Below are 13983 nucleotides of genomic sequence, written 5' to 3'. Positions count from 1 at the left end.
TAGTTATTTATGTGCTTTAGTGATTGCCTTTCCTTCTCTTCCATATAGTTATGTTTTCTGAATGTGAGAATATGTTCAAATTGTAAAAATTCACTATAGAAGTATAAAACTCTTTCATATCCTTCCTGATGGGCAGAAATCACTAGCTTACTCACCTGTATTTTAATTTTAAAACTTACCAGCTGCAAATGAAGATGTATGCCTTGGAAGAAGAAAAGGTAGCTATTAATTTTAAGATATAGTTAAATGAATTTAGCATCACTATTCACTATAATAGAAATGGGTGTCAGTAATAAAATAATGGAGAATATTGGTTGATTAAAATCTCATAAGCAGAAAAAACCTCAGGTCATCATGTTACTTGGCCTTTATGATTTTCAGATTGAGAATATTCAGGCCTAACAGATGGGATCACTTTACATGGTAAAACTGGGGCTAGAATTCAGGCTTCTTCAGCTCCCAAAGGAATTGTGCTTCCTTCTGCTGGAGTGCTTCCTTCTAGGGGTCATTTCATGCTCTAGTGCAGTGGTTCTCAACATGTAGGTCATGACCTCTTTGGGGGGGTCACATATCAGATATCCTGCATATCAGATATTTACTGATTTATAACAGTAGCAAAATTACAGTTATGAAGTAGCAATGAAAATAATTTTATGGTTGGGGGTTACCACTACATGAGGAACTGTACTAAAGGGTCACAGAATTAGTAAGGCTGAGAACCACTGCTCCAGTGCCTTTCCAGTGTGAGCAACTGCTTTCAGTATAAACTCTTGAGATGATTTATATCTGGTTGCCAGCTAATTTAGAGAAGAGACATGATTTCTAAAAAAATCAAGAAACTTAGCTCGCACTAAATATTTTTTAATGCTAACAATTAACATGTATTATGTTAAGTATGTCAATGGACATAGAATTTACAATATTAATTTATATAAATATTCTAAAGCAAGAGACTTTTAAGGAAAATCTCCCTTTATATTTGTAATATAGATTCACCTATATCTTATTAATTAGAATATATTTGCCCCTCTGCATTCACAATTTTGTATACATGGTTTAACGACACTAATTAAAAATACTAGTTAAGAAAAATTGCTTCTGTGCTGGATACACAGATTTTATTCATGACATCATTTCATAACCAGTGTTTTACAACAACTATTTTTATATAATTTATGTTGTTTTAAGTATTATAACTAATCTGGTGATAATTTGAAGTATATAAGAGAATATGTGTAGGTTATGTGCAAACACTATACCATTTTATATAAACAGGTTGAGCATCCTTAGATTTTGGTATTTATAGAAGGTCTCTTAGACTCAGTTCCTTGTAAATTCTGAGACATGATTGTATGTTCTATGTAAAAATTTAATAATTATATAGTGTTTATAAGCTTGCTTAAGTGTTCTTATAAATTAAATTATCATAGTTAAAACATTTTATTTTTTGATAATATAATTATATAAAGGTTATTGCAGTGTTTTGATGTTTAAAGGCTATTGTAAGTATACTTTGTCATGTAGATATTTGTTTAAAGTCTATGAAATATTAGGTTTAATTACAGGTTTTGGTTCTTGAGTTCTATTTTCTCTTTTTATATTTATTCTAAAAATAAAATATTGGAGTGTGACTTTTTTTCCTTAAAGGGAAAATACAAACTTGCTAAAGAAATCAAAGAAAAAGAAATTGAAGGATTGAAGGAAACATTAAAAACATTGCAGGTAAAGTAACTTACTGTTTAAAAACCAATTTTCTATTAGCATGTGTTAATGAAACACCATGCAGCATGGCTAACAAAGTTAATAATAGTTTTATTGCATTATAATTTAATCAATACTTTTGCTTGTGTACCATAATTTGAAATTTTAATTTTTGTTTGAAAATATTATAGTATATTAAATAGTATATGCAGATATTAAGTCGAATACACATATACATATAGTATATGTATATTAAAGAAGCCTTCATTGTTTGTTACTGCAATGTAGGTGACTTACTGTTTTATTGCTGTGACGAGACACCATGATCAAGGCAGCTCTTATAAATGAAATTATTTAATTGGAGATTTGCTTACAGTTTTAGAAGTTAGTCCATTGTTATCATGGTGGAGAGCATGGTAGCACACAAGCAGACATAGTGTAAGAGAAGTAACTGGGAGTTCTGCATCCTGATCCAAAGGCAGAGAGAGTAGGACTGGATCTGGCTTGGGCTTTTGAAAAGCCCACTCCCAGTGACACACTTCCTCTAACAAAGCCACATCTACTCTAACAAGGCCACATCTCTTAATCGTTCTCAAATAGCACCACCCCTCGTGACTAAGCATTTGAGTCTGTGAGGCCTATTCTTATTCAAACGGCCACAATAGGTAAATAGCTATAGTTTTTAACATTTCATGTGTGAGGAAAACAAGTCTTATATGTTGCAATTTATCTGTGGTCCTTAAAAGTTAATAAATATTCTAGCACTTGGGAGACAGAGAAAGGCAGATGTCTGGGTTCAAGGCCAGTCTACATAGTGAGTTTTAGGATAGCTGTGGTTACATAAGGGAGAGACCCTCTCTCAAAAACCAAAAACAAAATTCTGGCCTTAACTGGATATTTGCTGCATGTTGCAAGTATTCCATCCAATTCTGAAAGGAAAAGTATCCTGGTCGTAGGAAACCAGGCTGTACCTATAGCTGTGTTCTGGTGGGGATGGTTTCCCCATAGGAATGTAGTTCTCCCAGGGAGCTGTTACAGCTCAAGCTCTCCTTGCCTCTGCTAAGGGGAGTTTCCCCTCAGAGTTGCCTGTTGTCTGTGCTCCAGTGGAAGTTGTTACTTATCTGCTTGACTCTGTTAAGCGAGATGCCCTCCCGTAGCAGAAATGTAGCAGTTTTCTTCTGCTCTGGCAAAATGAAAAGTTGTTACTTCTCTGCCCCACTCCAGTCTGGGGAAAGAAGGTCTTCAACCAAAACTAATTCAAGAGATTTATGGGAGGGAGAAAGTCAAGACTGTGGCTGCCTCTGCCTCAGTGGAAGTAGGCAGCTCCCAACTGAGCAGTACAGGCTTATATAGGGCTTCTTAGGGGCGGAGTTTGTCTAGGGTGTGAAGATTTATTTTCTAGGTGGGAATTGGTCGGATTTCAATCCCTGAGTTTGGACAAGCTCAGAGATTGACTGGATTTTGTTATCAATTATTGACTGGTTTGTCTGCTCAAGGATTGGTTGGTTTTTATGCTGAGGCAGAAGACCTCAGTTCAGGGGCAGTGTGTCTCCTTGACTCTGGTTTTAGGGTCAAAGTATGTTTCTTTAACTGGTTTTTGTTTCAGATCAGGATGTTTCTTTGACTGGCCCTTTTACCATACACATTGTGGAGCTCATAGTCAAGGGCTTCTAACCATTGAATTCGAAAACAAATAGAAACAGAAAACCATACACCCCAAAAAGAAAGAAACAGAGAAAATATTTTTGTTGTGATAGATTATTTGAATTTTCCTTTTTCTTTATAATCATAGTACCCAGTTGATTTCAAATGAGAGACTTTCCTTAACAAAACAGTATGTCTAAAGGTCTAGATAATTTTGCTGATGTTTTTGTGGATTAATGGCTTATTGTATAATGTGGCAAGACACAGTTTTCTTGAACTTCAAGTTTCATTTAAGTAAAATGAAGAAGTTGAACTATATTATTATTTCTCAAACAAGATCATTTCTATAGAGTAATAAAGTATGTCCACTATCTACTCTGTATAATAGGAGTGAACCTGAAGAGTCAGTTTTATCGACTGTCCAGAAACATGAAGAGGAAGATGGGTTGAATGTGATTAAACTGGGTAGGAACTACAGAGATAGATGACCTCTATAGCTCTCTCTCATTATTTTCTCACTAACTTTATACTGTTCTTATAGACTATAGGACACTAATGACCCTGGCAGATATGAAGGCATATTTAGTAATTTGTTCTTTTTACTATTGAAGTTTAATGGTCTTAAGTCTCACCCAATCATGCTGATGAAAGAGAACAGAATTCTTGGAGCTGTGACTATGTGTATGTTTTGATCCATGAATATGTCTTAGCCATTTGAATGATGTCAGGAGGACAGAGGACATGTGACACAAAAGGTCTTCGAATAAAGGTGAAAAACATCCTCATCAACAAATGATACTGGAACAAGTGGGCATTGTGAAAAACTGACTCTAAACACAGACATACAGTTGACACAAAAATAACAAAATGGATCAGAGACCAAATTGTGAAAGACAAAACTATAGCAATTCTAGAAAACAATGTAAGAAAAAAAATCTAGGAGGGTTTGGCATTGGCTTTTGAGGCATGAGACCAAAGGAATGATCCATGCAGTGACTGGTAAACTGGGCTTCATGGAAATGAAAAGTTTCTGCTTTTCAAAAAGACTTTCAACATAGTGAAAGACAAGCTCCCGAGAGAAGACAATATTCACAGAAGGCACTCCTGATGCAGACTGCTCTCTATCACATCAAGTTTCCTCTTGAACCTAGTACAGGAAAACAAACAACTCAAATAAAATATATGCTGTAGATCTTAACACAAACCTTACCAAAGATACACAGACAGATGACATGTGCTCATATAAAAAGATGTTCCACATCATATACTATGAAGGAATTGCAAAGTAAAGTGTCAAAAATAACACTGTCCTTTAAAATTGAAATAACCAAAATCCAGATCACAGAAAAGCTGTGGAGACAATTTGGCTGTTTCTTACAAAATTAAATATTATTTGTTAAAAAGCGGAGGAAAAAAGTAAAAAAGAGCATGAAGCATGTTAATAGTGGAAACACCATGTGTGGTGCTGTAGTGCTGGGTACATATCATTATCCATTTGTCCAGATACATAGACTGTTCAAGAGTGAACCCTGTTATAATCTGTGGACTTTGAGTGATAATGTGTCATTTTAGGCTCACTAATTGTAACGGGCACATAATTTGTGTGTGGGAGGGGAGGAGAGGGGGAGGGAGGGAAGGAGGGAAAGAGATGTTAATAGTCAGGGAGGTTGCTCTTGTGTTAGGAGAGCAGGGAGTCTATGGGATATTTGTACTTTTCTCTCAGTTTTGCTATGAAACTGCATATATGTTTTTAAAATCTTGAAAAGAGACCTATAGCTCTCTAAGTGGAGTCATAATTTTTTTCACCCAAATATTTACCATCCTTCTAATTTTATATAATTGAAGGTATATATTTTTGTGATGTGAAATTAATGTTTTTGACCTTTTAAACTGTGATGACTTCAAGTTTTATCTTCCCCAATAATCTTCATCTTTTCTCCTTTCCATTTTAGTAGAAGATACATTTTGAATCTTTTCAGAGTGCCTTACGTGTCTTCGTACGCTCACACTCTTTATCTCTGTGAGCTTGCTGTGTTTTATGTTGTTTCTTTACATTTATCTTATAGTTCACTAATTTTTCAACTATGTTTTATTTGTCATATAACTTGTCCATTAAGTTTTTTATTTTATAACTGCATTTCTGTTTTATGGAAGTTCAATTTGGTACACTTTCAAATCTGCCTTTTTTATAGCGACTTATACTTTTCTCATGCTTTTTACTTTGTTTTTTACGTCTTTAATTGTATAAAATAATTTTATATCTTTGAGATTTTTATCTCTTATCTCTAATTATTGGGGGTCAAGTCTTCCTGTTTGCAGTGTCTGCCTGCTGAGTTTCCCCTTGGAGGTCTTTGTGTTTGATGTGGTTCATAAATTTTAATTTGCTAGCCCCTCTTCACAGGAAGTACATTTTCTGCTGAAATTATGTCATGTAACTTTTCTACAGAACTCATTTAGAATACTTCCTTTTTCCCCCGAATCTCAAAGTTTGAGTTATCATTCCCGGGTTGTGCACACATGCAGGAGATGGGTACTGAGCTTTGTATGCTTTATAAAACATGGTTAGGGTTTTCGTTTTTCATAGGATAACTTTTATTTTTGAACAAGTTTTAGTTTGAAACAAGGTTTTTTTGTGTTGGTATACTGAATGTCTTTGCAATTAGGAACAGCTCACTGACTTATATTTATTGCATATACTACTGGGCTACATTAGGATATTTTTCATATAAATATACAATGTTCTAGCCCATCTTCCCCATGCCCTCCCATTATTCATTCTTGTTCCCCTAGTTCCACATCTACTTTCATGTCATATATACACATGATTTTATGTATCTATGTAAAACCTATGAACCACAAATGAAAGAAAACCTGTATTTGTCTTTCTGAGACTTATTTGATTTACTTAATATGATCATCTCTAATTGTGCCTATTTTCCTGTAAACCACATAATTTATTTTTTATTTTTAGCTAAAAATTCCATTTTTATTATTTACCATATTTATTTACCCAGTCCTCTGCTAGTGAGTACCTGGATTCATTCCATACTTAGCTGTTAGGGATTGCTGCAGTAAATATTGGTGCACAAGCATCTCTGTCATATGTTGATGTGCTGGGCCCTATGGGAGATGCTGACTTCCATAGTATCTGGGCCGGTTTGCATTCACATCAATAGCATGTAAACGTTCCTGTTTGTGTACATCCTTGGGAACTTTTTTATTTTTTGAGACAGGGTCTCATTGTGTAACCCTGACTAGGTTGGAACTTGCTATGTACCAGGTGGTGGTCTTGAACTTACAGAGATCTGTTTCCCATTGTCTTCCGCTTGGATTAAAGGTGTACATCACCAAGCTTGGAATTGCTGTCTGAATGACTGTCATTCTGACTGGGTGGGATGATATACACTTAATTTGTGTTGTCTGAGAACTAGCAAGAGTGGACATTTTTTGATATTTGTACTTCATCTTTTGATAACTATTTGTTAATTTTATTAGCACATTTATTGGGTGGGTTATTTGATTTTTTGCTATTTAGTTTTTTGAATTCTTTTTAATTCTTTGAGAAAATCTCAAAGATTTTCTCTCATTCTGTAGGTTGTCTCTTAATTCAGTTAATTGTTTCCTTTGCTGTGGAGAAACGTTTTAGTTTTATAAGGTCCTAATTGTCAGTTAGTAGAGTTGAAGACTGGTTTTATGCTTTCGTAGGTACTGTGTTCAGGCAGTTGCATCCCGGTATTCTAGTCTGGGCTAAGGATTTAAATGTGCTAATTAGCCAGGTGAAAGTGGACCGCTTTATAAATACATGAGTAATTCTCAATCTTTTATATGCCACATTTTATTTATATAGTATTTATTTTATTTATACTTAGTTTGGATTTCAACTCTATTCAGAAACAGATACATATACTTTTGATTAAAATATATATAGTTTAATACATGTATATAATGAGTTTTAAACATTATGCAGTTTTAGTGTAATTTACACAGTTCTCAAGCAATAACTTTGCAGATGACAGCATCATGTCATAATGTCATACAAAATAAATGTATGTTTCCACTATTTGTATAAATGGCTGACTGGTTTCAATAAAATATGTTCCAGCATCGTCTCTGTTCACTCCTTGAACTAACTTAAATCAGAGCAATTCTTTATAACAACAATCAGCATATTTTCTTGAAGCTCCCTAATGAATTTGCAAAAATCTAACTCCTACCACAAATTACAAGGCTAACAATGATTGCATTCTGCCATTTCTGAAGTCATTTTTGGTTATTTTTCCCATTTACTTCCTTCTTTCCACATGAGCATTCTAGTTCATTGAATCAAAGATACAAAAAAAGTTATTGACTGTGTTAAGGGCTTTGAACTTGTTGAAATTTTCTTCCTTCTTTCTTAAGACTTTAATCACAAGTTGCTGACTCAGGAGGGCCTTTATTGACCATGCAATGAAATTACATTTCCTGATTGTTTTTCTTTAACTCCTATCAATATCTAATATACCATGTAGTTTAACTTACATACATTGCTTATGGCATATCTTCCTCAGAATAAAAGTGGGCAAGCATTTCCTGGGTCCATTGTTGTTACCCCCAGTACCTACATTCATGGGCTTTCCTTACAGGGTCCAAGCACTCAGTATTTACTGAAGAAGTGACTTACACATAACCTATTCTGTTGAGGATATGGCAGCTAGCTAAGGCATTTGTTTTGTAGTGAATGTGAAACAGTTATTTTATTTTTCTTAAAGTTTAACAAATCTAAGTTATTGAAGAAAATGAGAATTCATACATGACTGGTTAGAGTTTAGCTTGGTTATTCTGGAGGACTAAGTGACAATTTTGTAAAACAAAAATGAATCCAGTATGAGCTGGCCTGCAAGAAAACTATGAGAAAGCAGAGCGACACTCAGTTAAGGGAAGGCCAGAGATGAAGGGCTTCTGTCGCTGTCTGAAAGCAGAGAAACAGAATGACCATCCTCTACTAGACCTGGGGATTTGGAGATCTTGCAGCAGATGCAGAAAAAGGCAAATGAGAAAGACATGGGACCCCAGTAGTTCTGAGCCCTTCACCTGTGTGCCTGGCACCAGACTCACCACACACCTGCTTCCTTCTGTAATGGTCACAGGTGGCAGCACTGATGACATTCCCTTTGCCCCGAGTCGGCAGCGAGTCCCCTCAGGTAGCTTCTCTCCCTCTGGACCACTCCTGGGAGTGAGGAGCTGTAGTCCTTCCTTCCTAGTCCAAAGTATTAAAAGTAACTTTGTAATTTTTTTAAAAAGAACAAACCTTAGAAATTCTACTTTTTGAAATTTTTCTACTAAAATGACTAACTACAAAATTGAAATATAAGCACATTTCAGAATAATTCACATTGTTAAAAAGCTGAAAACTAGGTAAGCCTATAAACATGAGAGGGATTAGGTAAACTGGTGAAGTTAAACATTGGGCTACTGTGTTTTATATAGCCATTGTAAATTTTAAGAGTCCTACAGCCTGGGACATCTTTTGCCGTCATATCCCTCTAGCTCTTCTTTAAAGTACAGTTTACTAAAGCCAGAAGCACTAAAGTAGTCAGTACTCATGGAAGGTCGTGAGTTTTTTTTTTTTTTACTTAAAATAATTTTTATTCCTTTGTTTGTTTGTTCTTTAATATGTCCTTCAACAAACACTAGTGTGAAGTATCAAACGCTACCAGATGCAGTTTCTTGAAGTTACCATTCTTTAATATGATACAGTTCTTACCACTCATTGTCTGTCTTCTACTACTGGACCAGAAACTACACTCTTAGGCCAGGGATCTGTCTTATTCAAGCAGTATCCCAGGAACAGATGTAGTGATAGTATTCCTGTAAGTATATTGTGAACAAAAGCAATAAAGACAGGATCTCAACTGTGTAACCCAGGCTGGCTTTCCCCTTCCTTCCAAGTGCTAGGATTATAGGCACAAGACACTGTACAGCCTTGAATATACTGGTGTTGTAAGGAAGAGAGTTACTACAAAAAATTTGAAAAAAAAATCACTAAAAGTTGTAATAGGAGATAAATCCACATTTGGTAGCATGCAGTTTTGATGTCAGAAGGAATTTATAGTAAAGAATTTTAATAGATTTTTCTCCTCTTTTCAAGGTTTCTCAATATTCTTTACAGAAGAAAGTGAGTGAAATGGTAAGAAAATTGGATAATATATATTTTTACCACTTGGATTAGAACACAAGATCCATAAGTAATACTGTAATTTAAACATGACTTTTAGTAAAAAAAAATACAGAAAATTGATATTGGGTATTGTTACAGTATAAAGGCCTGCCACAATTTCAAAGTCATTATAACTTAGATAAATTTTGCAAATTTATTTGTAGATTTTTTTTCCCTGATGCTGGGTTTCTCTGTGTAGCTTTGGTACCTGTCTTGGAACTAGTTCTTGTAGAACAGGGTAGCCTTGAACTCACAGAGATCTGCCTGCCTCTGACTCCAGAGTGCTGGGGTTAAAGTGCACCACCACTGCCCAGCCATATTTCTTAATGCTTACATATTACAAATAAATAAAGTATGTGGTAATGTTCATTCTTTATTGTTCTACATTTGTGATAATTTATGGTATAGTACTTGTTATTATTCAGATAAGTATTTGCTTTTTATTTCTATGCATATAAAATTAATATTTACTTTACAGAATAACATTTCATAAAATACTTATTTTTTAATATTCTCCCTTGTATTTGATTAAGGAAGAGATTTTTGTTGTTGTTGTTGTTGACTATTTTTGTGGTTTTAATTAAACAGAATTCTTACTATATCTACTTAAATCTTCAGAAGACTTCTTGGGTGGGCTTATGCTATTACAATCTCATTCTTTGGAATAGACTGTAAAGCAAGTAAAATTAACTTTTGGCTATATTTTGGCTATCACATAGATAAGAAATGAAGATTGTTGCTGTAACATTGAATACCATTTTAAATATTTTGCTTCTTGAAATTATTTGAGGTGTTAAAAATAATAGGAAGATTGTTAGGCTTGATTGAATATAAGATGTGAAAATTCTGTTGCTATTCAACTGGAGAGAATAAAGATGATATTATCAGACTATTTTAAACTGTGATTTTAATTAAGAAGCTGAAAAACTATATTCCACTTTAGCTGTAAGTACCATGACATTTTGCTGAAAGTCATCTTCAACGCTACAGTGGTTTTACACAAAATATAGAGAAATTGAATAATGTGCCCTTTGACCTGGGAGATAAGGCTACAGTGAAGGATCAAAGGCCACGTAAAATGTATTTTACTTTATTCCAGTTTAAAATTTCATTGAACAGATACTCATAATCTTTAAAAATACAACAGAAATATCTCCAAGTTTTTTGTTAGTGTGTGAATGATAAGTTATATTTTTTCCTGACAGTTGAAAGCATTATATCACTTTTCATTAAAGTTATCTTAAATATTGATATATTGATATTTTTTGCCCATTCAGGGACAATATTCTCATGTAAAAGTTAAAAACTATATTTTTAAACATTATATTTATATCTTATAATTCTTAATTTATTATTCTATTATTTACTTCTCATGGTACTTTATTCAATGTTATTCTTATTTTATGAAAGTAGAACATTATCTTCTATACTATTTAGCACTATGGCAAGTCAGAAAACAGGGTAGACATTCTAATATTGTCCAGACAGAACTTGTAGAACAGCAGAGTGTCCTAAAATAAATAACTTAAAAATAGTATTGAGAAATTTTAAAGATGTCCATAACTCCATAGAGGTGAACATTTAACTCCTAACAAATGCTGGTCTACAGGGAGTTCAGGAAACTGACTTACCTGTAAAGACGGATTGTAAAGGTGGAGATATACCCTTACAGAAACTAACACATTACAGATCAAAGTATTTTTCTGTCTATCTCACCTAGGAAAAGTCATGATCATTACCAATAATAATGCAACAAAATACATTGAAAAGTAAATTTAGAACATCAAATTAGCCATTACTACAACTTGATCACTGAGGAAAATCCTATTGTATATAGTGTACCAAGCAGCTGATAGTGTACATAGTTAAAGTTCCAGATGACCATTATAGCTGTACACTACTGTCTGCTTAATGTAGTAAAACCTTTAAGGCATGTTTGACTTCTCTTTGTATATTACTTTCCTTTAAGGAAAGAGAAAGAAGAAAGATGTCTTTTTCTTTCAAATTAAAACAAAATTTCAGCGTTAAAAGTTTTGATAAAATTCTGAGTGACAGTATGTTTTCTTTCAGAATAAAGCGTCTCAATTTATATTATTGATCTATATATATTGTGTCTGTGCACAGTGTGCATGCCTTGTGCCCACAGGTTCAAATGTCCATATATGGCCCAGAGAGCTAAAGGTGCCCATGGAATTTATAAGTCTTAATAGTATTTATTTATCATGACCCGTGAATAGTCTGGAGTATCTGAAAATCAGAATTTTATCATGCAAATCAATGAAATTTCATTTTCATGCAAATCAATGAAATTTCATTTTCCTTGGATTTTACTTTGGCACCAAGCCAAGGATTTTTGGACTAAGTATGGTACAGGTTAGTATATATGGAGTTCTGTGGATAAGGAGTGCCTGTGAAAGGAATCTCCAGACTTTGTTGTATTTTTCTCTAACAAGATTATTAACTTTTGTAGAGTTTGACTGCCTACTTACTGCTTTTTAGCTGAAAGGCTAAGGAGACTATTGTGGGATCATAAATTAATATGTAATAGACAGTGTTCTCTTAAAGGCTACATAAGTATGTATTGAAAGTGAAAGTGTTCTTGGCTTGAAAATGTTCCATTAGATTCCAGTTAAATTGGGCTAGATTTTTGCATATCTGCTAAGAATTGGTGTAATTCTCTTGTGAGAAATTAATGGTATTTAAATTTGGTTCGTTATTTTCTGTTCCTTAGTAATTGATAATAGTAATGACCTAAGTGGATATAAATTTTTAATAAATTTGTAGTATTAATCCTTCTGAGTAGGATTCAAATTTTACAAATTATGTCTCCAGTTTTAGTATATTTTCTATGATGTTATATTGTCTTTCTCTCATTGCAAAGTGTTGTTCTTAGTCCCTATCATTCCATTTCTTATTACATTCCTGCTTTGTGTGTGAGGATGGGGTGTGGTAGAGCATGTGCTCACTTAGCTCACTTAGGTCAGAGGAGAACTTGTGAGAGCTGGTTCTCTCTTCCTACCATGTGGTTCCCAGGGCCTGGACTCAGTTCATTGGGCTTTGTGGCAAGTGCCTTTGCCTACTGAGTTATCTGTCTGGCTCCTTGTCTTTAGATTTTGAAAATTATTTATTATCATTGTATCTTTGTACATACATGTAACATTACTTGCTTATGAAAATCAGAGGACGACTATCATATGTATATGTTTATTTATATATAACTTCAAAAATTTCTTGAAAATAGGAACAAAAGGCCCATTTACACCATCTAGCTAAAGAAGATTATCACAAGCAACTGAATGAAATTGAAAAGTACTATGTTAAAATAACAGATCAGTTTGGATTGGTGAGAGAGAACCATGTAAAGTTAGAACAAAATGGTAGGTTGATATTTTACCTAAGTTTATATATTCAGTAGGGAATATTTAGTGGGCTTCCTTATTATTAGTAAATTAAACTTACCTGATACTAGTAATAGTAAATGGCAGCTTAATGGAAATTAAGTTAGAATTATACATTGTATTAGGACTGTTTTCTTTATATAATCTGTTTCTGATATCTTTTATGTTACAGTACAAGAAGCAATACAGTTAAACAAAAGACTTTCCACTTTAAATGAAAAACAAGAATCTGAAATAGACAGTTTAAAGAAGGTACGATTGATGTATTAAGCAAAAAAAACCTATAATCTAAAATAATTGGTCTTACAAGATATTATGGAATATTGCTAGAAAACAGTTGAGTATTTTTTTGATAGAAGTTAGCAAAATATAAGTTCATAAGTATTAGGTATGATTGTAGCAAATATAATGCATGTTTTTCCAATCTATTCAAAATATTATTTTTTCAATTTATCATCAGAGGTATGGCCTGTAATTCTTAGGGAAATAAGAATAGCCTGTAAAAAAAATTACTGTGTCAGCTAGATAGTTTGTTTACTTCTTCCTTCCTTCCTTTCTTCTTCAAGTAATATATATGTGCTAAGTAATATGTAGTGCTGAATATAATTATGAAAAATATAAACCATGTTCCTGCTTTACTGAAGTTTATAGTATGTTTTAGTTTATTCATCTCTTGATGTGATAAAATCTTCTAAGTGCCTCAAGAACTATATTGAATAGATAAGGAGAGAGTAGACAACCTTGTCTTGTTCCTGATTTCAGTGGGATCGCTGGGAGTTTCTCTCCATTTAGTTTGATGTTGACTGTTGGCCAGCTGTATATTGCCTTTATCATGTTTAGATATGTTCCTTGTATCCCTGCTCTCTCCAAGACCTTTATCATGAAGGGATGTTGTATTTTGTTGAAAGCTTTTTCGGCATCTAATGAGATTATCATGTGGTTTTTATTTTTCAGCTTGTTTATATGGTGGATTGTATTGACAGATTTTCATATGTTGAACCATCCCTGCATCTCTGGGATGAAGCCGACTTGATCATGGTGGAT

At 33.6% G+C, this 13983-nt stretch overlaps 1 protein-coding gene across 1 annotated transcript in view; it reads left to right on the top strand.

Moving 5' to 3' along the window:
* The window catches only part of Ccdc73 (coiled-coil domain containing 73), a 105533-nt gene that overhangs the window by 24098 nt on the left and 67452 nt on the right, over window positions 1–13983 (top strand). Inside the window, exons 4-8 of the mRNA XM_048443678.3 lie at window positions 183–218; window positions 1648–1722; window positions 9473–9511; window positions 12783–12918; window positions 13112–13191. Coding sequence (XP_048299635.3) covers window positions 183–218; window positions 1648–1722; window positions 9473–9511; window positions 12783–12918; window positions 13112–13191 — 366 coding nt within the window. The remainder of the gene's footprint in view (window positions 1–182; window positions 219–1647; window positions 1723–9472; window positions 9512–12782; window positions 12919–13111; window positions 13192–13983) is intronic.

This window comes from Myodes glareolus, chromosome 10 (assembly GCF_982192425.1).
Source record: "Myodes glareolus chromosome 10, mMyoGla1.1, whole genome shotgun sequence".
In the NCBI taxonomy this organism is placed as follows: domain Eukaryota; kingdom Metazoa; phylum Chordata; class Mammalia; order Rodentia; family Cricetidae; genus Myodes; species Myodes glareolus.
The sequence above is the reverse complement of the archived record's forward strand: the minus strand, read 5'-3'. Positions and strand labels throughout refer to the sequence as shown.